A 27,786-nucleotide genomic window follows, 5' to 3' on the forward strand; every position below is an offset into this window, starting at 1 on the left:
GAAGAAACAAAGAAATAAATCATGCAGAAGTAAGTGCAGCAGACGAGAGCGTTGCTCTGAACTCCAAATCCCAGCTCTGGCAGCTGAGATGACGTTGTACGAGTTCCAGCTGAAAGAGGCCCTTGGATGAGCAGGCTAAAGTAGCATTTTGTATTTTCCTTTAAGATTTCTGTCTCTGTGCAGACGATTGCTCTGCAGCCTCACTGCTTTTGTCTCATCACTGGAAGGAAAGACAGAACCTACAAGGATGGTATTTTTCCAAAGGACAAGATGAGCATGAGGCTGGGGAATGAGGCTGGAACAGAACCTGCATTCTCAGACATGTTTGGTAAATGCTGGGTGAGAACGGCATTTCTTGGGTTGCTGTGGCCTATCCCAGTGCAATTTTCTACAAGAAATGAAAAGATAAGAACAAGGCTCCCACGGGATATGGGTAATTTAAAAGGGTCAGATGATGATCCCAAGAAAAGACAAGCATTTTACAGTATTTCTCTGAGATTTCAACACATGGAGCTCTAATATAAATGTTTTATTTAAAGTAAAAAGTGTGCACAAATAAAGGGAATGATTACACAACAATGCTCAAGACCATATTCCATATGAAACAGGGAAATAGTAGTGACAATACTAACTAGCAGAGCACCCATAGGAATCCAACTCCTGTACAAAAAAGAGGTTACTCCACATAAATACATCATGCTTCTGATGCAGACACGTTATCCAAAACACAAAACCTACTGCACTGGACTGTTTACACCCAATGTCCCTTCTGAATATTTATGACAGTTACTGTATGCTTAACAATGAAAAATAACAGTTAATATCATGGCACTTTGGAGAAAATAAAGTTTAAAAATGGATTTACAGTAATTTAAGATATTTGTCACTTTGTAACATTCTTAATAGTTAGATATGCAAATAGAAAAAGTACTTTTTCTATGACATTATAAAAAAAAATTAACTTATGCTTTACTCTTCTGTGATGAATAGCAGAAATGTCCTTCCTTACATAAAGCCATTTCCCTTAATACTTCATAGGAAATGATGCCACTGTAGAGACAAGGCTTTTCTTGTTTGCTTTAAATGATTCCCAGGTTTAATATCAGTTATGCCCTGATGTCTAAACTGATCATGTGGGTGCAGGAGTCAGAGGCTAAACAATCACCATTTTAAAACTGCACATAGAGCAGTTCACTTGACCCCATTAGCTGCTCTTGAAAGGAAGGTTCACTCTGATATTTTACATTTGAAAAGATGCAACTTGAATTAAAGGAAACCTGATTTTTAGCAGTGAGGAGGTTCAACACTTCCCTGAAACTGAAGCCCCTCAAATCACTTTCCAGTTTTGAAAATTCAGTCCAATACTAAAGAGTTTCCTATTCACATTGCAAAGAAAAACATGAACTAAATCTCATACCATGACACCAGTGTGGATTTGTGCAATCTCTCTGCCTGCAGCTGACATGGAAGTGAACACACATACCAGAAAACTTGTGCTATGAAATTATTGTTGCCATACGAGGATTTTCATGGAAAGACACTGGCCAAGCAAAAGTCTACTAAAAGCTTCAGGTAATGTTTGCCAACTTGTGCTTACAGATTCTTAGATCTGCTTTCAGTGACGCTTAGCTTCTCTTACAGCTCTTACATAACACAGATTCCTTCCCTCAGTGTCTCTTAATCCCTTTTCCCCAAAATAATAATAATAAAAAAGTGGTACATTTGGCATTTCTTCAGCCCAACACATTCATAACTATTGCTTTAGCATTAAAAATAAGAATTATCTGTGCTGTATATTACACTGCTTACTAACATGAAATGTAAGAAACACACCTCTTAGTCCTAGTTTGACCCATTCTTTCAATCGCTTTCCTTGAGCCTGCTACCAACATTTCAGGTTTGATTGTGAGTAGAGATCACCGTCTCTAAGGGCAGAAGTTAAGGGACTCATTGTGGACAGCACCTATTTTATTCTAGATACGCTTTTTCCACTGGCAAAGTGGAACTCACTCCCAGCAGCGTGGCAGTAAGATGAAAAAGGAACCGGTGCCCTTTTCCAGGCTGTACCGTGTGCAGTTCTGATGCAGTTAAGACAGCAAGTATAAAAGCAATAAATAGTATGAGGTTCAGTATTAGCTGCCCGTTACTGCTGAATTATGCTGTACGGATTTTAACTTCTCAAAGAGTTAACTGAATTCTTTAACTGAACTGACACTTGATGCCGTGTCCGGCCCCTGCTGAAAGGGCCAGGCTAGAAAGGCACTCTTTGTATCAGTGTACAATTCCCAGTGTGAGTGTTGGAGCAAAGTCTACAAATTCTGATATGGTGTTAATAGTCTCCTTCAGGGTAGGATCGATATTCCCCCCATGAAAGAAGCCACTCTTGACCTATACAGTGTAAATATCTGCTCTCCTTGCTGTCATTTCAGTCTGAAGGGCATGAACAAAGCTCTAATTTCTATGTCTACAACAGGGAAATCAGATGTTCAGAGAGAAGAGATTTGGAGCTTCAGAAGTGATAAATTCTTACTCACCTTGCTGAAAAATCTGAAATCCTTGGAGGATAATTTATTACATCACCTGATGCAATTTGTGTTGATTAAGCACTCAAAGCCTTTCCTTGCTCAGAACACTGTACTGGCAAACTACACAGCCAGACCCTTTGTTCAGTCAGGAGCCCCAGAGACCAACTCCTGGATTAAAATTCGTATTTGGCAAAATTGTTAGAAAGCTCTAACATTTTAAATCTGGCAGCTGAAGGTTCAGTATAACAACTGTCCTGGACAATGATCAATACAAAAAGAAAATTCACACTAGGTGGCAAGGGCAGGATGTTGAGTTACTCATTTTATGCAAGTGCATTCAAATGGAGAGATGTTTATCCATGCAGAAACAAACGGAGTAACAATTGGCACAGTTCAGAAATGGAGAATTCAGACACATTCCTCAGCTGACATCAAAAGAGGATTTATGTATTCAAAGCCTTCAAATTCAGACTGGTCAATCTTCTTCACAATATCACTATTAGGATTAAAAAACAGTCATTAGTTGAGCAAAATTAAAAAGATATTATTAACTGATAGTTTGACTTAAAATTTAAACCTGTTCAGTAGGCTGCTTCCCTCTTTTGTCCCTCCCTACTTTTACAGTTACCACTGGGTTTTTTTAACCCAAATAATAGTACCAACACACAAAACCCCTCAAAAGCAGTGACTGGGCTTCACTCACTCTCCCACAAAACAGTCTGCAAGGTTTGCAGTTTCAAAACTTGCCCTAGACAGTCAGTTTTGTAAGGACCTGAAAACATTAGGATGTGATAGTCACTGCACCTGCATCAGCAACTTTTCTAAACTTTATTTGTACAGTCTGCATTTAGAAAGGGACGAAGAAGGAAGCTGGATTTCAGACCTGATTACGGTGCACAGGTTTTAATGTTTACATACTATGTGAATGTTATGTAAAACCCTATAGAAATTCCTAAAATGTGAACACCGGAGGCTGAATCAAACTAGAAAGGTCCTTCCCTCCTCATCCCAAAACAGGGCCTCTCTTGAGTAAGGAACCACAAATTCACTACCAAAATCAAGCACATTAGCATGCATTTTATAAAACCTTTCCAGCCAAAATAATCTCACCTGACTACTAACAGTATAAAACACCTAAACAAGTTTAAAAAAAAGCATCTTTTCTTCTCTGAACTTCTTAAATTCTACATTACTTACTCATCATCTGGAGTGAGCTGCACAGGTTCATTGGTGAATTGGGAATCAAAGTTATCCAGACCAAATTCTCCAGATATATTTGGTTTAAATGGAGGCACCACTTGCTTTTGCTCCATCTAAGAATAAATGCACTTAGTCACACTGAGAATGAGTTACAACCTATTGAATTATTTTTAAACAAAGCTGGAATTTACTATTAAGTTTATTTTTTAAACTTTGTTCTACAATCATTCTAATAATCTACTGCACTTATTGTGTGTAAAAGGGAAAAAAGATTGTGCATTGTAATTCTGGCACAACATAAATTAAGAGCTTAATGTTTTTGAGCTTAAGGTCCTCTCTTAGGCTCAAAACAACTTTGTCACTGTATGCAAAGTACTCAGCCAAGGCAGGGGGCATTCACATACCAGATCCCAATCCACATTTCTGAAGAAGGGATGTCCCTGGATATCTGCAAACCCTGTCTGAGGATGGCAGCCCAAGCGTTCCTTTGGATCCTGTGCAAGGAAGAAAATATTTCTAAACGGATGCCACAGCCAACACATGAATAAAATGAATGTTACAAATCCCATGAGAAATGAAACACCAGAGTTACAAGGAACACTGAAGAATTAAATTAGCATTATTTATTTTGGAAACTGCTCCAATTTACCCCCTGAAATAGGCAGGAATATATGGAAGCTCTTAACTGAATTTTATATAAATGACTATGCTGCTTTTCTTCATTTTCATTCAGAGCTGTTAAACATTCCAGAGGTTTCAGAGCAGGCTTGGTCAGATTACTAATGAATTTGATTCTTTCCCCTCACCTGCCCTTGCTCCTCCCTGAGCAGTTTATGCCAGGAAATCACACTGGGGCAGCAACTGCAGTTCTAGGTCAAGACAGTGGAAAGAAGCTTATTTTCACAAGACAATTCCATCTCCAGGTACAAACATGCACACAACTAGCAGGGAGCTATGACAGTGTGCAGTGAATGGTGTGACAATTTAACAAAACCTGATTTGTCCTTTATCTCTTTCTTCCCAATACTCACTAAAAGCCAGCAGGTGCTCGGACTCATAATACACTAACACATGTGCACTTCTGACTCTCAGGCCAGAGAGGCCCCAGCAAGCAGCGAGCACATCCTGCCTCTGCATCTCCCTCCAGGAAGTCATCAGAAGCTGTCCAAGTCATTTGCTAAGCTGCTTCTCTCAGAACCAAACCAAATCTGGTTAAGTTTGTTCAATTCTCCAGGTTAAAAAAAAAATCGTTTGGAGCATTTCTATGCCTTTCACTTTGGAATTTACTTATAATCCCAGCCTGAGAACCAGGAGCTTCAGATTTCAAGTATCAAGAATAGGGCCCTCAGCTTCATTGAAATTCTGCTTTAGGCTCTCACCTTTTCTACCCTGTTTCTGTATATGGCAGATAAAGTACATCAGCTCTTACCTTATTAAGGAAACTCTTTAGAACACCTGCTGCTTTCACAGAGAGGGATCGGGGAATTCGGATCTGTTTTTCCAAAATTACTGCAAGAAAACAAGGTTCCTATCAGCCTTTGCATCTTTGAAATTAGTTGAAAGGTTAGGTAGAAGCAGAGCACTGAAGTGTAGGAACACCCATGGTACTTACTTACCTTGGAAGAGATAATCCTCTGTGTTCTGATCAGGGTTGTCAGAACTGCCGACGATGTCGAAGGGCGACCGGCCCGCCATCATCTCAAACATCAGCACCCCAAGGGCCCACCAGTCCACACTGAAGCCTGGAATTCAAGAGAGAAAACACCTCTGGAGATATTTCACAACCTAAATACCAACACCTCTGGGGCTAAAACCAGACAAGAATGAGTTCAAAAATGTAAGTATTGCTCGTCTTTCCAATGAAATGAATAAAGGAGAGATAACGACTGTACAGACATTACATGGATTATTATGTACACAACTGGAGATGCTGAACAGAGGAAATGCAAAGAGGTTAAAGGTTCGTGTTAAGCCCTTAACAAAGGTTTAGATAATATTTAAGCTAACCATTACTAACCAACAGTGCATTGTCCAGGACGGGAGATAAGACCAAGGAAGAACTGTGTGAGTCTTAATAACAGCAAGTCAGTCATTCTTGGAGCAAAGCATATCTCCCCTACTATTCACTGCTAAAGGAAATCCAAGTAGCCAGGCTGGGGCTGATACAGTCTGGCTGGTCTAGAAAGCTTGTGATAAGCAGGAGGATCTGAAGCTGGTATGAAAGAGACATTTGATTGAAATAAGATGGTAGATTAAAAAAAAATATGTAAAGGGACATCTACTATCTAGGCCTTTTGCAATGAATTTGTATCACTGCTGCCAAATGTAAAGCTCCAAAACCAAACACTTCCAGACTGCAAGTATATCATTAGTAATATCTAAAATAGTTATAAGCAATAATAAATTTGGAAGACTCAAGATATTATTCAAGACCGTTCAAAAGAATTTAAAATGTGCAATGCAGAGTATCTCATTTGCTCTGTGTGATGTTTTCTGCTCTTCCTTTGAAAGCTTTATTTAGTTTTTCAGACAGGATGTTGAATTAAGGCTGATCATGTGTCTAATGGAGATTTTTACTTTCTGCTGCTTAAACAACTCCAATAAGAAGAGACAAGGTGAAAGTTATAAAGCAGCAACAAGAAATTCCTTTTACCATAATCCTCTCCCCGGAGAATTTCAGGTGCAATATAGTTTGGAGTCCCACAGAACGTGCTGGTTGTGTCACCAGGCCTCAGACCCTCCTTCAGGGAAAAACAGGAAGAAAATACAGTTAACTGAAGGCCCTACACTCCTCTGCTAAGAGCTTCACTTTGAATTAACTAAGTCTTGAATAACCAGCATTATGGCAACTCCATGGCAGAGTCAGAGCCATGCTCCAGTGTCTTTGTAGTGATAAAAGTTTTCCCAGAGGAAATGGGCAGTGCCACAGAATCCAAACAGGAGCAAATGACTGATAATTTCAACCTCTTTTGAAATCACCTTATCCTGAGTGTTTCAGCCAAGCCCTCCCAGACAAGTTGATCCAGCAGCTTTATGAAAACATAGATGGTACATGCAAGTGTAGTCTGTGCACTCTGGCATTTGGCTTTTCTCCACATGTGGTAGTGAAATGAATATACAGCCTGTATATTCCTGAAATTTCACTTTTTAAAGGCTCTCCATCTTTTAGTTTATAATGATTTCTTAAGTGTTGATTTTCCTGGTTAGCAAGAAACTAGATCTTACCTTGCACATGCCATAATCTGTGAGTTTAATATGCCCTTCAGAATCTAGGAGCACATTATCCAGTTTTAAATCCCTGTAGATTATCCCTCGTTCATGTAAATAGTTCAATGCTAGACTGATTTCAGCAGAATAAAACCTAGTGCAGAAAGAAATACTGATTACTCAAGTAAACAAAACCCAAAGCACAATAACACAGTCTTGGTAATATGATATTTTCTATACATAATTCTAAGTATTCTATTATTTTTCCACAGAGAAGTGGCAAATTGTTTATAATCATACAAATGTCTCTATGCACTTCAAAAATTGTTTTTAGTTAATAGTAATATCTCCTGCAATCATCACTTTTATCTCACCATCTGAGATTAAACATATGCACCAAGAACTCAGCATTTGCCTGGACAGCTGGTAGTGGTTGTTGTAACAAGAAACACATTGATAGCATTAGATGTTAAAAAAAAACCCCCACAAAACAGTTTTTCTAGAAAAAAAATAGCAAACTGAAGTCATACAGAGTAATGCCAATGCAAACAATGTCTATGTGCTTTCTGTCACAGCTCCTTCTTGAAACAAAACCACGGTGGCTTGCAGCAGCAAAAGGAGGATGCACTTTCACATTTCTTAAATCGTTAACATCTGGAGAGGATTTGCTGGCTCATCCCTCCTAATCTCTGCACTGCTGCAGTGTGTCAGAACACCACTGTTTTGATGCAAGAAATCTGGAATGAGACACACCTGGCATGTTCCTCTGGCAGCTTCCTCTGCCTCTGCATATGGAACATCAGATCTCCTCCATTGACATACTCTATAACGAAGAATAACCTGGAACACACAGGATTGTTACAAGTGATTGTGGGCACGGCTGAAAGAGGTGTGAGACATTACAGAACAATGCCCATTCCACTCCTCCCATCTCTGGCACCATGGCTGGCTTTACCACTTTCCCCTCCTCTGACTAAATCCCCAAAGTTAAAAATCAGGTATACAAAGTTTTTCTAGATAATTCCTTCATTGCTAAGGCCTGTAAGTGATCCTTCCCATGTTCCTCATGCATTACAGGTACTGCTTGTCAGTACTACACACGTGACTGTAAAGAGCCACATCAGTTTCTATGCGCAAACCATAAAAAAAAATATAAAAATCTGGTTTTCCTTCCTGATCCCTTTAGTCTCCTTTGTTTGTGGTTAATACTGTAAGTGTATTACAAATACTCTTTCTTCTCACTTCCCTCCCTTAGCTCATCACCTTTTTGAAACAGCAGGGATACTATTTAAATATGCAACAACTGGAATTTATATGTACTTAAAGGTATCACTGTATGGAATAGAAAAATAATAATTTTCATCTCTATTACTCCGTTTTCCTTCTGAAAAGTCGGATTCTATTTTCTGAGTCTTGCTCACAGATTCATCTTCAAAGAATCCAGGCAAGAGACAATTATTCCTTGGTTTTCGTACTTCTGATTTTCAGCTCCCTAAGCCTTTTTTCCCTTCCATTCTACATTCTCTTCTATCACACATTCTCAAAGCTTTTTTTCCTACTAGCTGCACTTCTCTTCCTGTCCAGAATCCTTTACATTCTTCTGCATTTTCCCCATCTGAAAACCTTAGACGCACACGGCATATGGACCACAAAATACTGTGAAGATTTACACAACATTGACTTTGCTACTTAACACTTTATGCTTTAAATTGAGGCCTTTGGGGTGCCTGATAGGATTAAATGTTTTCAATAAGACTACTTTATTATTAGTTTATGACCTTTACCTGCTTTCTGTCTGGAAGCAAGAGTGCAGTCCGACCAGAAAGGGATGATTGGAGGCCTGTTCAAAGACGTGTTTCTCCGTCTGAACCCAATCAATATCCTATTTTTTGAAGAAAAGTGACATTCAGCAAAGGATTATAGCACTTCTTAGGTCAAGTATTAACGACAATTAGCAGAATGACATTCAAGAGCTTTGCTGTCCTTGATTTACTTGTGAGAAATTATATATTCTACAGTTCTGAAATGTGAAGGAATAGCTGATAGCACACTTTTTATTTCCAGAATGTCCTGTACTCTTAGCTTCACTGTGTAACCACCTTGGGAATGAACACACACTGATCTATAAAAGATAAACTGGCGCAGGGAAATGTAAAGTAGCACCAAGAAATGCAGAAGGAAACAATTGTAGACTGAGGAATAAATGCAAAAGCTCTTGGAGAGCAAGCCACAGTCACTCCAATGTTTTCAGAGTAGCCTAAAGAAACCCAAAGAAAATCCTCAGTAATAAGAGGTTTTTAGCAGTTCAATCGTGCAATTTCTGACAGGTTTTCATTAATCACTGTGCAAAAACTGTTAAGATGGATGTCTGACTTAATAAGCAATTAAAATAAAACAGTGAGATTTCTTTGTGACAAAACCCCAGACCTGAACACATGAAAATCAGACTCCACCTGGCTACCTGCCTTGTGAACCTCCTACAGAGCAGTACAAGAAAGCACATGTAGAATTCTCACTGAGTGCTGCAGCCCAGACCTGGCTCCCACCTCGTGGGGGACACTGGAGCTGTCTGGAAGAGCTGCCCAGCTCACTGAGAACACCTTGCCCACCTCATCATCGTTGACGAGCTCTTTCTTCACCACTTTCATGGCATAAATGCGCTCGGTTTTCTTCAGTCGAACCAGCAGCACTTTGGCATAGCTGCCCCTTCCAATGACCCGGAGCAAATCAAAATCCTGCAGGCCCAGACTGGAGGAAGCTTTGCCACTTTCCCTAATGCTCATTGCCTGTGGAGAAAGGTGCACTGAAATGAGGAAGCAGCCTTGCCAGTGTCAGCAACTGCGAAAGTCAGCATTTCAAACAACATTTCAAAATTAATATAAACCAGTAACTCAATTAACACTTGTTATCTTAAGACTGTACTGTCCTGGAAAGGAATGTGTTGGGAAACAAAGGAGGCAAAGGAGACTTGGCAGAATAAGAAACAAACCAAACTGGGAGAATTTGGAACACTTTCTGTCTAAATCAAAGCACATCTCAGCCCAAGGTTCAAAATAAAGCAGCATGCAAGCCACACATGCACACATCCCAGGAGCAACCCAAAAGTGCCCTCTGTGCTAATTTTCAGTTTGTGGCAAATTAAACTATTAAAATCTTGAAACAGAGACACACAGGCTTTAAGATCTCTGAAGATCCTCACGGATACTCTGTGATTCTACATACAGAGCTAGCTTGGATAAGATATTTTACCTCTTTTTCTTCACCAACATGGTCCAGGCTCTCATGACTCGAGGGATTGTATGGTATCACTGGAGGTGCAAGAAAAATTTATTAGACTGATGCAAGACAACAGGATTTTCTTCTGCCTTAAAATTTCCACAGTCAGAGAAACACATTTGTAATGCTTCTATTGCAAGTATTCAAAACTGACAGGTTTGCATTAGGACCATCACTCTGACTGCCACAAAAATAAACATGTTTGGCCACCACTGCAGCAGAAGCTCTGCTAATGCTGTTAAGGGTTTGGTTTTAGGTTTTTTTTTGCTTGATGACAGCATTTGAAGTACTCAGCTTACTAAATGTAACTGACAGCATAAATTCTTCTTTGTTTAGTCAAGTTTCTGAAACTGGTAAGATGTAGAAAATTGGAATTTTTATATTTATATCCCCCTAAGCACTAAGAAGCTTATTCTATAAAAAAAGTAAAGAAGGGATTTAAAAATAATTTTAATTCCAAGTTCACTTTTCAGCAACTTATAGTAATTTAAAGAAAAAAAATACTGATCTTACCTGTTTCTACATTATCTGAATGCACTGATGATGGATCCATAGGCATTATTGGTTCCTGAAAACACAGAAAGATTTTTTGTAATAGAATGTCCAAGACTGTAATAGACTGACACATTATTTTAGAGTCAATAAATGAAATTAATGACCCCTGAGGAATATAATCTAACTACTTTTTAACTTGATTTGTTCCTAAAACATACTCAATGAAATAAACAACTGCATTCTTTATTTTCCCTATTTTCTGGAAGTCATGACATGTTTCCAACAAGCCGCAAGAGTGACAATTTGGTGTAACAGAGAAAGCAATACAGCAGATGAGAAGTGAGAGAGAAAACCCCAAGTCCTTCAGCAGTATATATATGAGTCAAAAGAATCCCCAAAATATAGACTTGTAGCCGTCTGCTTTACTAAACCAGGAGCAGTAATAATCTCAACTTTTCTCGGGACTTAAGAACTGAAGATGATTGAATTTCTTGGGCCAAAGGTCAAAATTTCTGCTCTTCATATTCCTTTGCTGTAAATGGGAAATAATCCAATAATCTATCAGATATTTAGAGAATTTACTCCTCTTATCCATTTTGAAGATGTAAAATAGTGTGCACCCATATACATGCTATGAAACATGAAGGATGGGATAAATGAACCTTATATGCCTACATGCGACAAGGGAAATCATGTCAGATGTGCAGATTTAGACTCCTGTCTTGCTAAAAATTGCAATTTTGCTCGGTGAATCCCAAGCTTTCTTGCAAAAGTCACGGTAACCATAAAAATGATGTTCCAACTACTGCAATCATTTGCAGGCTGCAGTTTGAAAACCAGCAGTGTTAAACGAGAGGAGAGTTATTTGTTTGATTGGCTGCTGCTTTTTTTTGGGACAATGAATCAGGTTTTACTTACTGGCTGTAGTGTGTGTCGGCCACATTCGCTATTGACGAGTTTGTGACACTTCTTGTGCACGAGGAGTTTGCAGTTGATGCACTTGTAGCCCTGGCGGCCCAGGCCCCATATCCGGTCGGTGCAGATGGCACAGTGAGCTCTCTGCAATCACAAACCGACAAAACTCATTCAAACTGAAGAACAGAACTAGCCAGCCACACCTGCATTAACCAAGCTCATCTCCTCGTTTCTCTGAAGGTGGGTCCTTACAGAGGAAGGCAGGAGAGCAGGAGCTGCAACACCTTAAAAAAAACCAATCACCACTCATTGAAGGACATCCACAAAACAACTCCAAAGATCCGTGAAAACAGGATGCCTATGGAGGCAAGAGTGGAAACTGATTTAACTGTGGTGCCTTGACAGCCTTTAACCCAGATGAGGTCAAAAAGCAACAACAAAAAAGCTGAAGTTAGACATGAGGATGCCCAAGATGAAGTTTAGTGGAGACGGTCTCAAGCATTAAGCACACAATACACTAAGCTTAGAGAAGAAGGAAGGATTATTGAAGCTGTCAAGGGACCTGACTTACTCAAATATTTTGGGTTTGGTTTTTGCTGTTGCTGTTTTTAAACACAGCAGAGCCTTCTTGGTCCTTAGCTAATTATATTTGACCCTTGCTTCCTGAAAACATTCTGAATGGTTTGTTCTTTTCAGTCGAGTACATGGCACCAGAAACAGGCTGCCTGGAGAAACATCTCAGCTTTCTCCTTTACAAGTCATGAAAGAAAAGTCTGTGCATCATAAGCAAGTCCAGACCATTTTACTCCCAGAAGCTGAAAAACTGAAAATCTACTTTTGGCCATCTAATACATTTCAGTTTGCTCTCTGGGAAGATTTTAAAGGAACACAGGAGCTTTGACATTATGCTTTCAATGTATATGTAAAGTGAGTTGCAACCAATTTGTTTTGGATTTTTTTCTATTTCAGTTTCCTGATGATTTAATATTGTTTATGTTTCCTGAAGATACGGGATTTACCAGAAGTGTACAGACAAACAACAAAAACGAGACTTACACTACCTGATAAAACTTTTCAAGGCAGTGGCATCATCATTATGAAAATAAGACACCCCTGAATCATGGCTTTAAGTACCCAACAAGAGTCTCACCCTGTTAAATCGTTTGGCTTGGAAAGTGTGACCATTTGCACAATAGAGCTTTCGCCACCGGCGGGCGCCTCGGCGATAAATGGACTCTAAGAGGAAAAACACAGGATTATATCCAGAGAAATACAAACACAGAGCTGCAACATCTTCTCCTGGAGGTTTGTGTGTAAAGTAACTTGCAGAGTAAAGTTTCACTCCTGCATCTTACAGAAACAGAGGAATGTTCCAACTATCTTTTTTTTTTTTTAAGTTTTGGAGAAAATTTGAAGTAGACTATCCTAATCAACTGAAAGTTAATTCTGATTTTTCTGAAGTTAAAAGGAACAGTGAGTCAAGAGAAGGTAAATTGTTCAAACAATACAAGCACTTGTGTGCAAAGTATACACATACCTCAGCACAGCTTGGGGAGAAGCTGTGGGGAAGGGAAAGGAGGAAGGAAGGTGAATTTGGAGCATGTCCTGATTTATCAGATTGCTTCACAAATCCTCCAGTGTTTTAAATCCACAGCTGCCACTATTAATATTTTTTTCATTTTTTAAACTATTACTTTATTTTTCATTACTTGAGGAATGTGAGAAACCAAAACTGAAAACTAACACATGAAAACCTACACTGAGCTATAAATCTCTTTCTGATTCAGTCTGCAACCTCATTTTTCAGATAACCAGCATTACTCATTCTGCCCAAGTTAACTTTTTAACATGCACATTTAGATTGGATTGGTCAGAGATTTGGATAGCAAGCTGACAGATGCATAACACACACACACTCTTTTTTTATAAAACTTTAAGACTGGGGGGAAATCACCTCTTTAATGTCTAGAACATTAGTTAACAGAATAGAGGTTTTTGGAGAATCCTCCTGGTAGCACCTAAACATCAATTTCAAATGAATTTAACCACAGGTCTGTAAACAGCGACACAACAAGTCATTATCATTGGTTACAAGCCTCTGCTCATAATTTTCAGCCAGCAATCTGGCAACTCCCCAAAAGACAGGAATAGGATAAAAAAACTGTCATGATAGAAGAGGCAGAAGCAAGGAAAGCAGAGTGACATGGGTAGTTAACAGGAATGTGAAATGCTTATTAACAATGATTCAGAAGTGACAAACATTAAGTTTAGCAAGACTTCCTATTCCTTTTAAATATTTGATTTTTACAGATTTGCGTTATTAATATTCATAAGTGCAGGATGCCAAACCAAAGAACATTTAAAATCTGCTAAAACAGGAAATCTGAACAATCTGATTTTCTGTATTTCTTAGCTGAAATGCCTACTTACTATCCTCTCCTGGACAAGGCATGCCAGGCCGCTCTGGGACACAAGGAAATACTGCAAAAAAGACATTAACTTCTGATTAGCTTTCATTTCGGACAGAAAAGAAATCTTTGGGTTAAGTACAACACTCCTGAAATCTAGAGAACAGCTCTGACTGCACTCCAACAAAACTCTTTAAGAACAGGTGAGCTGCAAACCACCACAAGCCCCTTTTGCTGGGCACAGCAGTGACATACATGAGAAATACATGCAAAAAGCAGAATAAATGAAGCTATTTCTTAAAGACAGTAACTAGAAAAACTAATGATTTTGGTGTCTCATGTGGCCAATCTTCACAGTTAGTCAAGATTTCCAAATACTATAAATGTTTTATATGACAGTGTCCTAACAGTTACACAGGATGTTGAGTATCCAAAAGTTTGTTGTTTGGGGTTCTTTTTTTCCACAATTTATTTGGCTTCAGTAACCATCAGAGGGAAGTATAAATGTGGACAGGCAGCCCTGCTGCCAGTTTAATCAGAAGCTAATCAAAACCAAAAATTAATGGAGAAAGGGCAGATGAAAAATTCAATGTGCACAGAAGCAGCGAAAGGTACCTACAAATGGATTATAGTCTTCCACTTTTTAAAACTCTCTGTGGGAAGCTGGAAAGCTGTCTTTTCATTTCAAATAATAAACTAGATTTTTTGCATCTTTTTAAGAGAAAGAGCCTGTTCAGACACTGTAGTGTAACACATCAACACTTCATAATGATGACTTTTCTGCTCTAATCTCTGCTGAACCAAGATCGACCTTCTACGGATAAAAACTTACAAATAGCTAGAAAAATATTCCGGAGAAGCTGCCAAAACAGGCATATAACCCTGAAGAATAAAAATTGAACAACTACACATTAAACAGGGGCGTGATATTATTAAGTTTCAAACTGAAGTACCTTATTTTAGAAAAGACAAACTTTTCATTAGTCTGGCATCACAAAGGGAGCTCATTCATTTTTTTCCCCTAATAGAGATACTGCACTTATCCATAATTAACTTCAGGCTAATGTATAAATCTAATAAATAAATAAGTAAATTGTACTTTTATCCCTTCTACCATTTCCTGCCAGCAAGTGTCTGAAGGCACTTGGGCTGAATGAATGAAGAAACAGAGGCTGGATTTCATGAATAAACTAACAGCAATATTTTTTTTCCTCCCTTAATTTAATAAAGAAGAGCTAAAAGCACCAGCATCCTCTGACAGGATGCCCACAGGCCTGAGAAGTGTGTCAAAGGCACGGGAATGGAGGTGAGAACTCCACTCCTTCACAGGTACAAACACGAGCAGCAGGAAATTTCAGTACATTTCACCCACCATGGATCAGAAGCTCTGAATCCTTGTTTAGCTCGTACAACCGAAAGGCCTCTTCTAACTCCAGCTGAGAGGAAACTGTACATGGATCTCCTGTGGAAAGAAAACAGAACAACACAAAACTCAGCCCAATTAGTTCCATACCACTCAGTAGTTCCCTCACAGTTGGTTCCAGGATAATTATTGTAGAAAAAAATCCAATATTCTCAAATGTGACAGTATTTATTTTAAACACTGTTCGAAGAGTACATCTGAAAAGAGTCATATTGAATTCTTTCAGGGAAAATAAAAATATGGGATATTCCCAAGGGGCCAGTAGATCATAAGAACAAAACATTATTGCTACAAGCATGGTTACACATTATTTCAGTACAGGAGGCGCAGACTATATTCCAGCACCTAAAAACCTTCTAAGATTACCTTATATTTCATGGATTTTTAATTAGAACTTAGTCAATTCTATTTTCACAGCTGCTTCAGCACTGCCAAGACTTGCACCAGGAGCTTCAAAAGCAGTAAGAGCTCGAATTTCTCCTCAAACCTCAATGGCAACTTTTGACAAATAACACAATTTAAGTGCAACACCCCATTTTTCTAATTTGTAACTACAACTTTCACACTCACACAACTATTTGAAATAAAATCCCTTAAAGGAAGGACACCAAAGCAGAAGAAAGGTGGGAGTTGGCTGGCTTTCTTATTTTTTTTAATAAAATCACTGCAGTTTTGTTGACTATTTGTGATGGTGCAGACTAAATTACATGCCAAATCCTTGATGATAAAGTTTCTCAAACAAGACTGTGTTTTCATTGGTGTCTGACGCAGATTAGTAACATTATTAAAAAAATTACCCCCCTAAAAGAATAAACCTTTTTCAAAATAATACTGTAACTGAAACATCTTAAAAACAATGTTGAACCTTAATCCTCTCTACCCCAAAGAAAGAAAATACTTGTAGTTATTAGCTCAACTTGTTCCCCCCCTCTTCATCTGTACAGGATGTTCTGTGCAAGAAGAAGAGACTTATCTCTGCCTGCTTCAGAATGAATAGAAGTTTATTTTTTCATCTCTTATCCCATGCAGCAAGTCTGCCTTCCCATATTTCCAATTTTTAACAGAAATACTACTTTCCATGTCTTTAAGTGGCAAATTGGCTACGAGTAACCAAACTGGAGGATGCCAGAATAATTTCCAACCTGGCTAAACTGGATCCAGTCTGGAAGTTTTACTGCTTCGAGTCCTCAAAGTTAGAAAGCTCACAAGCAACAGCCCATTAACTACATTCTTTGTGTTTTACACTACAAGCTATCTAAATTAATACAGCCACTGCTAAAGCTTTTCAGTGGAACCATACACCCAGCAGCAGGAGGTATTTCAACTCACCCCACAAAAGTTTCTCCAGAGAATTTGGTTTTTTTCAAATATATCACAATGCATTTGTTTCCAATGTTTCTTCCCCCAGAACAAGAAGGACATGGACCTGCTGGAGCCAGCCCACAGGAGGTCACCCAGTTAATTAGAGGGATGGAGCACTCAGCTATGAGGAAAGGCTGGAAGAGTTGGGATTGTTCAGCCCTGAGAAGCTTTGGGGTGACCTAATTGTGGCCTTCCAGAACCTGAAGGAGCCAACAAGGAAGCTGAAGAGAGACTGTCTGCAAGGGATGGAGACACAGGACAAGGGGGAGCGGCTTCACACTGACAGAGAGTAGGTTTAGATCAGATATTGGGAAAAAATTCTTCCCTGTGAGGGTGGTGAGGCCCTGGCACAGGGTGCCCACCATCTGTGGAAGTGTCCAAGGGGGCTTTGGGCAACCTGGGATTGTGGGAGGTGTCCCTGCCCATGGCAGGGGGTGGAATGAGATGATCTTTACGGTCCTTCCAACCCAAACCAATCTGTGGTTCTATGCTCTTGCTATAATATAAATAATAAATGTAAACGGTCCATTTCCAGTGTTCTGTCTTTATTGTTTCCTGCACATCAAAATCCTCCAGATGAGTCTTTGAAGCCACCTACAGGCATTTTCCACCACACCTGGACACCACAGTGCCCACCCACAGCACAAACTTACACTGTGCAGAGCAGGGTGGGAGGAGAAGGACAAATGTATTTACTCGGACTCACTATGAGAATCAACAAACCAGTTTTTCTTCACTTGTTTCTGACACCTGTGCAAACAGTTCTGCGTTTCCTTTTGGCAGAAGCAAAAGAGGGTCTCAAGAACAAGCAAATTCAGAATAGAAGGTTTACAGACATCTCTCTCAACAGGTTTGAGTAGTACAAATTTTGCAGTCAAAGACAGCTGGGATACATAGGAAAATATTTACTTTTGAGTTATATGGTGAGAAACAGACTGAGGACACACACAAGGCCAGTGTCCCTCCCACAGGATGTTTCAGAAGGAAGAGTGAAGCTGAATTTTCCATACAGGGAAGAAAGAGAAATTTGTCTAAAATCAAATCAAGTTCATTCTATTTTCCATTTGTATCTGAAGATTTTGGAAATGTATAATTAAATTGTATCTGTCTTTGTGTGCCATTACCTCTATGAAATCAGAGTAGCTACCTGTGAAGCCCCCATGTTGCAAAGGCATTTACCATATGACAAATCAAAACCTTAGTGTCCAGGTAAATCCAGTTGAGTCTGGAAGCAGTGATGCCCAGACCTCTTATCTTCTCTCAGACTATAAAAAGCATGAGTAATAGTGTAACAAGTACCAGCCCACAGCACACACATTTCCTCATGCTACTGTTAAACAGTGAACTTCAGTTTTGGTGAAGATGCGATACAGGAATTTTCCAGTAAAGCAAAACAGGTTTCTAGAAAGAATATCAACTGAAAACACTACAGAGTGGTGCCAAGAGAAGAGGCAGGGAGCTTGGCAAGAAGCCATGCATTGTACATGCAAGAATTATTCACAATAAAGACAAGAGGATTTGCTTTAAACACACTCCTCATTGGCAGATTAACTTTTTCTCCACTGACATTAAACTGTAAGCCAATGATTAACGCAAACATGGACTGCTTGTGAAAATCAAATCCTACACATGAAAATAGTTCAGGCAAACTGCAACCTTCCTTTTTATTAACCTATGCCTAATTAAAGAGCAGAAATTAAGACAGAACAAACTGTGGCTTCAAGTAAATTATTGAATCAGTACAAAATGTTTATTAAAAATATATATGTATTTCCTGCTACGACTGACACTGCAGACTCCTCCACTGAGATGAGGAGTCCATTATCTTCCTGATGATAAAACAACACAGCCAGCTTATTATAAAGTAAATGTTCAACTCCCAGTAGCTCTGCTGCACAGTTCAGTCATAAACACTGTTCTTTTTACTGTACTGCATCTGCCTGGTATAAATAACTTTCGAATGATGAGGAGAAGAAAAAACCCCACCTGCTCAGACTCCCAAGACCACATAATCTTCAACACACCTGCCTATATGGCACTTCCAAAAATCAACTTTGCTCCACGTTTATCTTTAGGCTCTGGATAAACTGGCAGTAGCCCAATTTGAAACGGGAGGAAACAGTTCCATAAGCACCATTTATGCTGATGGCTGCATGCAAACACCAACCACAGCCAACAAATCACTGCACACTGCAGCCTTTTATGTACTGCATCAGCTAAAATAACTCCACAGCAATCTCATAATTCAGAGGGCTCTTCCTTGTAGCTGTAGCTCAAAACCTACGTGTGGAGCAAACTAATTCCACTGAGAAAACAGAACCTACAAATAACCTTTTAAAAAAATTACTACTGTTCACACACAGCTCAAAGGATGACATCTGGTCACAGGGAGAACAGACTCTGGACTTTTTTCATCCAAGGTAAACTTTAAGATGGATAATGTAAGCACTAGAGATGAGTTCTCAGTCAAGGTTATCACTGCACTTTGATGAAAAGTTACTACACATAATTGGTATTTGGAAAAAGTTTTATTATTAGCTATGTGTTAATAGACTTTAGGTTGCTAAAGTAACACCTGATAATAACAGTTGAGATATAATGTTTTTGGTTACACATACAACTCAACTATACACTAAATTATATCAATGTTTTAGATAAATACTGCAATTTGTATAACTTCATGTCTGTTTAACTCTTTCAAAAATATAAGCTACAAAGGGAATCTTCAGCAGTATAAAGGAATACTTTCTGTTGCCTTCATAAGAAATGCTAACATTGAATGAACATTTTCATAGTCACTGAGGTCTTGTTTAGTTTATGAAGACAGAGACCAAGCTACACACTAAATAGTGTGAAATGAATACCTCTTCATTAAGCTCTGCTTAAGAAGGCATTGGAAAACTAACTTATTTCTGGAGTCAGATTCTATGTTTTATAAGCTTATCTTATGAAGGCAGAGGGGAAGGAAAAGATGACAGGGAAAGAAAAGCTGGGAAGTTGAGCAATGTATTGATGAGCATTGATTTACCTTCTTCATCAATCCATTTCATGGTGAAAAGCTGCTCGTTGTCGAAGGAGCACATGTCTCGAACTTCACTGCACAGTCCCTCAAAAGAGATGGAAGGCTCAAAGTAGGTTATCATGATGTCCCTGAGAAAGAGAAAAATGGATTTCAGAAATTACTCCACAAAACACAACTTTAATCATCATCTCTAACACTTTCCACATCCCACTGATATTAACCCCATCCCTGATGCAGCTTCCTCCAAAATGTTAAAGTAAAAGAAAGTACCTAAATTCCCTTCTCAGAGCAAATTCAGGCTCCAAATGATTTTTATTACTTGACATTTAATCCTCCAGGTATCTGCCTCAGAAAAACCTCAGATTTTATGCCCAAGTACCTATGAAGTGCGTTGCAGCAGACATTAACCACGCAGAGAAATTAGATCTCTTACACCAGTGGAAACTCAAGAATGAAATGTTGCAGATGTTTGAATAATGTTCAAAACTTATTTCTGGTTTTACTTTCTCTTTAACAGTTCTTTTGTTATCAGTATCAAAATATAAAAACACACGCATCTACTCCAACTATATTTTGATTTTGTGGATGAAAAACTAATGACAAATACTAAACAGATTTCCTAGCAGACTTGGGGGCACATGCAAACATTCAAAGTGCCTTTAAAAAAGAGTGGTTCTTCACACAATGAAGGGGAAGGCTGACAGACAGCCATATACTTAGACTTGAAATGTACTACTTTACTGTTACGCAGAATGGGTATTTCTGTGACAATTAAAAGTGAGTTAACCTGGTTTTAATATGTGAGTAAAAAATGCTGGCCCACTGTGTTGGCTGGGCCTTAAAGGGGAACAGGGGACAGGGCTCAGACCCTTAACCAAAGGAGCTGGGAGACACAACTAGAGGAAGGAGGAAAGCTGTTTACAAGACACTCCTCAAACATAGCATAAAAGCTCCATGCTTGAGCTACAAGATTAATCCTCCTATAAAACCTCACCCAGCTGGATTTGCTCCGGTGGGTACCAGCACCCAGGACTGTTTGGGGGAACTAAAAAAAAAAAAAAAATTAATTGAAGCAACCAAGCTTTTACTGGTCAGAAATCTCATCAGGGTTCCTACCAGACTGAAGTGTACATATGCAGCAAGTTAAGTATCTTTAAATCATCATGTGCACAGGCAGATTGAGATCAAGAAGGTAACTTAACATAAAGTGCTGTGGTTATGGAACCGGAACAATGCTCAGGAGGGGCAGAGAGCACACAAAAACCAAACTGCTTGCCTGAGGCTCCTCTGAGAGCAGCAGCAGGAATAAAATCAACTGGCAATTTCTAGGCACTGTGGAAGAACAGCGAGCCTGCTTCTGGATTTAGGAGCATCACCACTTGGGTTTGGTTTAGTTAGGGGACAGACTCCAGATTAAATACAGCAGATGTGCGCCCAGGATAAACGCAACATCTCTTCAGTAATCTGAATAAAGCAGTCAAAAAGCTGCTAAGTGATTTGCTAGAGGAATCGCTCCTGTTGTTCCACATCTGACAAAATGCAAAACAAACAACTGGACCCCTGTCACACAGGCAGCCACCACACAGCAAGCCTGCATGAGCAGGCAAAGCCTTAACCTGTATTTCCTGTTTTTCCAGGAAGGAAATAAGGTACTGCTTACTTAGCAGCTCCACTAAGTTTACCATCCCTTCATTGATTCAGATTTTAGTACACATATATTCACTGTGGAATATGTTCTTAAACAAAAATATTAGTTCTGAAGAGTGCTGAGAAACCAACATATTTCTATTTGTATATATTTACATTGCAGGGGTTTCTGGGATTGAACTAGTCAGTAGAGAGTTAGTTAAATGATTATTGCTGCCAGAAAAGCAGAAAGTTACAGACCACACTTTTTAAGACTAATCACTGATGCTTCAGCAGAAACTGAATATTGAATTATATATATATAATAGCAAAATCTGTTCAGCACATTTTCAAATGTGATGATTCAAGTTCACTAAAAACAGATTTATCTGTAGTGCACCAAACAGGAAAAATCACAACATTAAGAAGTAGTGAACAGCCTTAGAATCTCTTCATATCACTAAAATAAAAGCTGGTTCCAATTCAAAAGAAAATCTCCTACTCGTTGATGGTACCTTTAAGCAGCAAACCAGTTTTCCTTCAGAAAAAAAGGGAGCATTTAATTGTTTCAGAATTAAAATGTGTTCTCTAAAGTACTACTTTAATACTCTAGCAGGACAAGTATCAAACAGTTACCAGATGATTTGGAATATCTCTTCTGCTATAGCAGACACTGATCAGTCTTTCAGAGAACTCTAGCCAATAGCAGTATTAAAATAGAAAGAAGATGTCAAATATAAACAAGGTTCCACAAGCAATATCTACATTACACAGGAACTGAAAGGTTACAGGTCTCCCTACTGCTTTATTTTGCCATTTGAACTCCACTGATGACCCTGACATTTCCTGCTGACACAGGTCTCACTTTCATAATGGTTCTGTTGTCACACCTTCCTGTCTTCACACTTCTTGCCCCTAACTCAGCTCTGATGATGCCCTCAATTAGGAAAAAGCTGGATTCACTTAAGCCAAGAGAAGTTAAACTCTACTGAGAAAAAAAAATTTGCATTTTAAATAAAAGTTAGTTGGCTAAATTAAGAGACAAAGGAAAGTGAATATGGACCTGCTGACTTGCTGTAAAAATACAAAACGTTTTCCTTTGGTCAGATGTGGGAAACATTTTCTTGACAATAGACCTTTCCTTGTGATGAAGATAAGGTTATATACACTGCTTGGAATAAGCATGTTTGTCATAAAGCCATTCCAAGGCAAAATAAATATCTTTGTTTGTCCCCTCTTGCACACAAAAGAAATTAGAAGAAAATCTGATTCAAGCACACCTTTTTGCACCACCACATCTGGAGGTGCCAATTAACTCTTACTATGGAAGCACGAGACTTTTTACAATTTGTTTTAGCACCATTACAGTTGGTCTTAATCAGAGACCTGTGAGTAGGAAACATGCAAATATACAAGACAGCACTTGTCCTGAATTACTTTCACTGAAAATGCTATCAGTTCTACCTTTCATAAATATTAATAAAGATAACTTATTCATACCACTAGAAGGCCTGTCTGAGTCAATATCCTGCCAATATCAGAATCAGTAAATAAATCTTAGGAAGACTGAGAAAAGGCAAAAGGTAAACCTAAACACACTAGAGAACGTATTTTAAATACATACAGAAGACTAGATTATCCACCTTTCCTGAGATCAAACAGCTTTCCTCACTTTTACAAGTCATCCAAAAGTTGTAATGTCCTTTAACAACAACAAAAGAGAACTATCCAACCCAAAACCCCCCAAACTAATGTCAATAATTAAACACAAACCAATTATCTGTACTTCATTTTTGACTCTGATCTTAAACTCCCTGGAGAGAACAACCCTGTAAGAACAGACACTACTGCTTTAGACTTTCCCAGCTGCAGCCCCGTATATCCCACATGATGTACAGGGAAATGTACAGATACATTATACATGTTATCCACATACCCCTGCATGTATCACACACCTGGGCCAGTCATTAAGGTCTAATTAGAGCTCACTGCAACGAACCCCCACAGGACTCCTGGGAATTCTGCTGTGTCAGTGTCATTTCTGTACCGTGAGGTGCAGCCACAACCATTTAAAGCATTGCTTTCCCCTGTGCATGTCTGTTTTTCTGGGAAAAAATATACTGTCAGAAAGCGAAATCAGTATTGAAACAGCAAGAAGGGGAGGAAATGTATTCACAGGCATAGTCTAAAATATTCTTAAGCTGAACACTCTCCTACGAAGAACGTGATCATCAGAAGACACTGTGCTGAAGAAGTGATCAAAAAGTGTCCAAGATAAAGAAATACAAAAAGAAATTATGCAAGAATTCAAGAATCCTTAAGAAATTAATTCCCTGGAAATCTTTATGGAGGTACATTTTTATTTTACAATTAAAATTTATTTTCTCCTTACACTTTTTCCACTCATGTAACTAAAGTAATTAAAATTAAGTAAAGAAGCATGTTTAACATGCATCATGAGAGGACCGTCAGGCGTGTTCTTCATCTGAACCAAACCAAACTGAAAGCAAAGCACTGGTATCTATCCCTTTTTATTAAAAATCTAACCTACATTACAGCCTACACAGCTAAAACCAGCATAAAATCTATGTCAGGCACTGAAAGAATACATGCTAGCAGTTCTAATCGTGACAGAAAAATGGTGATTATAGCTGTCTGGTTTTGCTTCTTTTTTAAATCAGCGTGAATTCTACAGGATTCCTTGAGCATGACAGTGAATTATTCCCACCTGTTCTCTACCCCTACAACATATGTATGAATGATGTAACAACTTCTTGTGCTGACCTGACAAAAAGCATCTCCAGCAAAGAGGTAAGATAAAAGGCAGACTTTGAATATCATCAGAGCGCTGAAATGTTTGTAATTACAGATGCTGATCAGTGCCATACACTGGGAGCTGCTATACTTTGTTATCGCATCAACAAAAAATCCACCTTTGGAGTAACAGAGTGAATTCCTAAAAACCCCCCTCAGGAACCGCTGTTACGCACACTGCACAGACCACAGTAACTCTTTCAAATACGTAACACTATTTGAAGAATTTTAAACAACCAATTCTACGTGTAAGATAAGCACAGTTTAAATGAGAAAAGGAAAAACTCGATGCCATAACTCCCAAGTCTCTGGGAATTCCGCATTCCTTTATTCTCATGATCCGTGTTCATTTTTAGGAAAATTTTCTGTCCTGTTTTAACATATTTAATGAATTTAAGAAAAAGAACTACCACCGCACGGTTCAATGAAACAAAGACTCTTCAAAGGGTCCTGTGTGAAGTCTTTGTCCCGGCTGAGAAAAGCAATTGGGCTCCCGGCCAGACCCAGCCGAGTTTTGGGGATTCAGGCTCGGCTCTTTGCCCCAGGCAAGTATCCCGACTATCAGATTCCCAAACGTTTCAAGAACAAATCTGTGCTTCTAAGTGGCTAGGTTGGCTTGGCGGTTTTTTGTTTCTTTTTCTTTCAAACCAGAAACTCTTTCTAGAAGATGAAAAGACCTTCCCAGACAGACTTTCCCAATAACTCCTACAACCCACTTAAATGCTTCCATTAAAAGCAAATTAGAAGAGATTAACGTTTCCTGATTAACACTGTTTCCCATTAATTCCTCGTTCCAGCTCTGAGACAGTTTATTTGAAGAATGGGGGAAAAGCTGCCTTTGGTATCAGCATTCAGTTCCCAGTCTCCAAGTCATTTCAGGCTAAGTGCAGGTAAAATGTTTGGCTTTGATATCCACTTGATAGTGCAAATCTGAGAAGGGGCTTGAGACTTTCTGTTGTAAGAAAGTGGAGAGAATAATTTGCTTGTATCTCAAAATAAACCATGACTAGGCAGTCAGCTTGTTGGATTGTTGGTATTCAAGTTAACCAACACCCTCTATGACTCAATGCCATTATTAAACTGATAACTGCATTAACAGATAAAAAGTCAGTGGACCGGGCTCAAAAGAAACATTCCAGTGCCTGTGAAATTATTACCAGTGTCATGAGCCAGCATTCCTGACCAATGCAGCATATTTTTTCCTTACTCCCACAACCATGGGCTGCTTCCTCCCTGTTCTTGCCCCACAGCCTCCCCGTGCTAAAGCAAGAATCCATGTGATTGCATGTGGAAGTGATCAAGATTAAAACTGACCCAGCAGAAGAAAAATGGTTTTCACCCACAGAGCTCCCATTTTAGCTCACAGTCTGACCAAATGAACACCTCTACTAGATGACAGCCAGGGGAATCTTAGCTTAAGAAAAAGTGGATTAAAGGGACTGTGAAACAAAGGGCTCAGAATTTCACGTACTTTGACAGTGTCTCACATGTACTTTAAAGCCACAGACTGTGCCAGTCTCTACAGTAATTTCTACAGACTTCTGTGAAGAAAAGCCCAAAAGCAGACACAAGCCAGAAAACAAACACTGCAGCAAATACCAAATGCTCAGTGTAGTTTCTATACCTCTCCTTAAAATGACACAGCTAGAGATAGCAGAGAGTAACTACTGAAAATGTAATACACATATTCTCATGCTTAAAACATATAACTGGAAGAAAGCCATCAAGAGTATCGTGTTCACTCTTAATCCAAAAATGCAACCTACATTGTTTTCTGCTTAGATCACCTCCCCTCAAACTTAATGGCCCAATGAACCACTGGCAACCCTTGCACTGAAACTTATTAAGTGCTGTAACTGTTACTATTTAATAGAGGGCTGTGAACCCAAGGCAGGAGGTTTCTTTTGCTTTATGTGCTATAGCCAGAGAGCTATTGAATTAGCACCACAAAATTCAGGTTTCCATTTCGCACACACCTAGTATTTTGGGTTTTTTCTTTTTAACAGCAGAAGCATAATTGACAGTAAATGCTTCTCGGTTACCATTCACAGACTCCCCTGGAAATCGCTCAATCCCTGGCAAACAGCCTAACCACCCATGAAAAAAAAATTCATACAAACATCCTCTTCCTTTAGTCCCGAACATCACTTAACATAGAATGACCAGGACCAAAGCTGGATCCCGAACATACTGAACGCGACTTCTGGCGTGTGTTATGAAGGAATACGTACTTATTATTGGCAGCCAAGGCCTGGGGGTGAAGGGAAGCAGGGTGAGCAGGGCAAAGGCTGCTCAGGCACATCCTTCTTCACCGGGACGGCCACCCCAGGAGAAGGGAGGATCCGACTTACACCCGGAGCCCTGACACCAGCCCTGTACTTGACATCCATTTCAGCACGGTTGGTCGGTCCTGGAGTGTTTTTCCTCCGCTCCTTCCCTCCTCCCCTACAAGTCAGGGGATACTCAGGGCTTGAGCCAGGAGTATCCCGGGAACCCGTCCAGGGGAGCCCGGGCCGGGGACCCCGAACGCCCGCGGCGCCGCTTCAGACGCTCCTCTCCGCCCGGCCGTCCCCGGGGGCTCGGCGCCTGCACTCACCCCTTGTAGTAGGCTTTCACCCGGACCTGGTGGGCGCCGTCCCCGCCGAGGCTGCCCCCGAGGCCGCCCGGAGCCGACATGGTGCTGCCGGCGCCGCCGTCCCGCTGTGTCGGCATCGCCCCCCAGCCGGGCCGGGGGAGCCGCAGGCTCGGAGCGGGGGAGCCGCAGGGTCGGGCCGGGCCGGGGCGGCGGCTGCGCGACCCCCGCGCCTCCAGCGCGCCCCGCCCGCGCCGGGCGGCACCACGAGCGGGGACGGGAGGAGACCGCGCAGAAGCGGCGCTGAGACGGAACACGGAGCTGCGCAGGGCGGCGCCGGAGGGCAGCGCAGGATTTCCCTCTGCGGGGCGGAGCAGCCGCCCCGAGAGCGGCCGGGCGGCAGCTCCGCCGCCTCGGGACGCGGGTGTCAGTCCCGTGCGTGTCCCCCCGCGCTCTACATGGGCTCTCTCCGACGGGACTGCACACCTGTGGAGCGGGATGCTCCACGCCGCAACGGAGGGGGGGCAGCGGCGGCGGCGGCAGCCAGGTAACCGGCAGCCCCGTAGCGGAGCCGCCGCAGCGGCCGCTCCCGGTCAGGCGGGTGCGAGCTCGCACACAGGTCCCTCGACTCCCGCCGCCGCATCTGGAACGGGGGCGACACCGCGGTGTGTGTTTCTCCCCTCCCCGCACTTGGTACGGCCCGGCGCGAAGCATGGCGGGGCTGCGGGGCGGCCGTGGCGCCGGCGCGGCGGGAGCGGAGCGGGTTGCGGACTGTGGGGTGCCTCAGCCGCGGGAGGCTGCCGCGATAGGGAGCCAAGGAGGAAAACTTGCTCTACCCGCGTACCAATGGGGTTGATCCCTAGCAACGTGGACAGCAGCGGATTCTCCAGCTCATACTGAACACCTACAGTGCTGCGGTCCTGCTCTGAGGTCTGGTCCAT

General features: G+C 40.5%; 1 protein-coding gene across 1 annotated transcript; it reads right to left on the reverse strand.

Annotated features, from left to right (window-relative positions):
- Window positions 1-519: 519 nt before the first annotated feature.
- On the reverse strand, window positions 520-26,990 carry PRKCI (protein kinase C iota). Its single transcript, XM_040074050.2, has 18 exons — window positions 26,870-26,990; window positions 19,840-19,961; window positions 15,399-15,488; window positions 14,049-14,099; window positions 12,769-12,854; window positions 11,622-11,762; window positions 10,722-10,776; window positions 10,182-10,240; window positions 9,542-9,718; window positions 8,717-8,814; window positions 7,686-7,772; window positions 6,951-7,086; window positions 6,379-6,466; window positions 5,342-5,467; window positions 5,155-5,234; window positions 4,130-4,219; window positions 3,723-3,838; window positions 520-3,021 (listed from the first exon to the last, which is right to left on the reverse strand). Exons 1-18 carry the CDS (start codon window positions 26,983-26,985, stop codon window positions 2,934-2,936), a joined length of 1,806 nt encoding a protein of 601 aa, XP_039929984.1. The 5' UTR covers window positions 26,986-26,990; the 3' UTR covers window positions 520-2,933.
- Between the last annotated feature and the right edge of the window lie 796 nt (window positions 26,991-27,786).

The sequence above is a fragment of the Hirundo rustica genome, chromosome 10, assembly GCF_015227805.2.
Source record: "Hirundo rustica isolate bHirRus1 chromosome 10, bHirRus1.pri.v3, whole genome shotgun sequence".
Classification (NCBI taxonomy): domain Eukaryota; kingdom Metazoa; phylum Chordata; class Aves; order Passeriformes; family Hirundinidae; genus Hirundo; species Hirundo rustica.

Excerpts from the sequence above, each read along its gene's own strand:
- PRKCI (XM_040074050.2), bottom strand. The coding sequence starts at position 26,985 with ATGCCGACACAGCGGGACGGCGGCGCCGGCAGCACCATGTCGGCTCCG. Across the intron at positions 10,777-11,621 it reads GCCGACACACACTACAGCCA|GAACCAATAATGCCTATGGA; the intron begins GTAAGTAAAACC and ends CTGTGTTTTCAG. Across the intron at positions 7,773-8,716 it reads TGCTTCCAGACAGAAAGCAG|GTTATTCTTCGTTATAGAGT; the intron begins GTAAAGGTCATA and ends TGTGTGTTCCAG.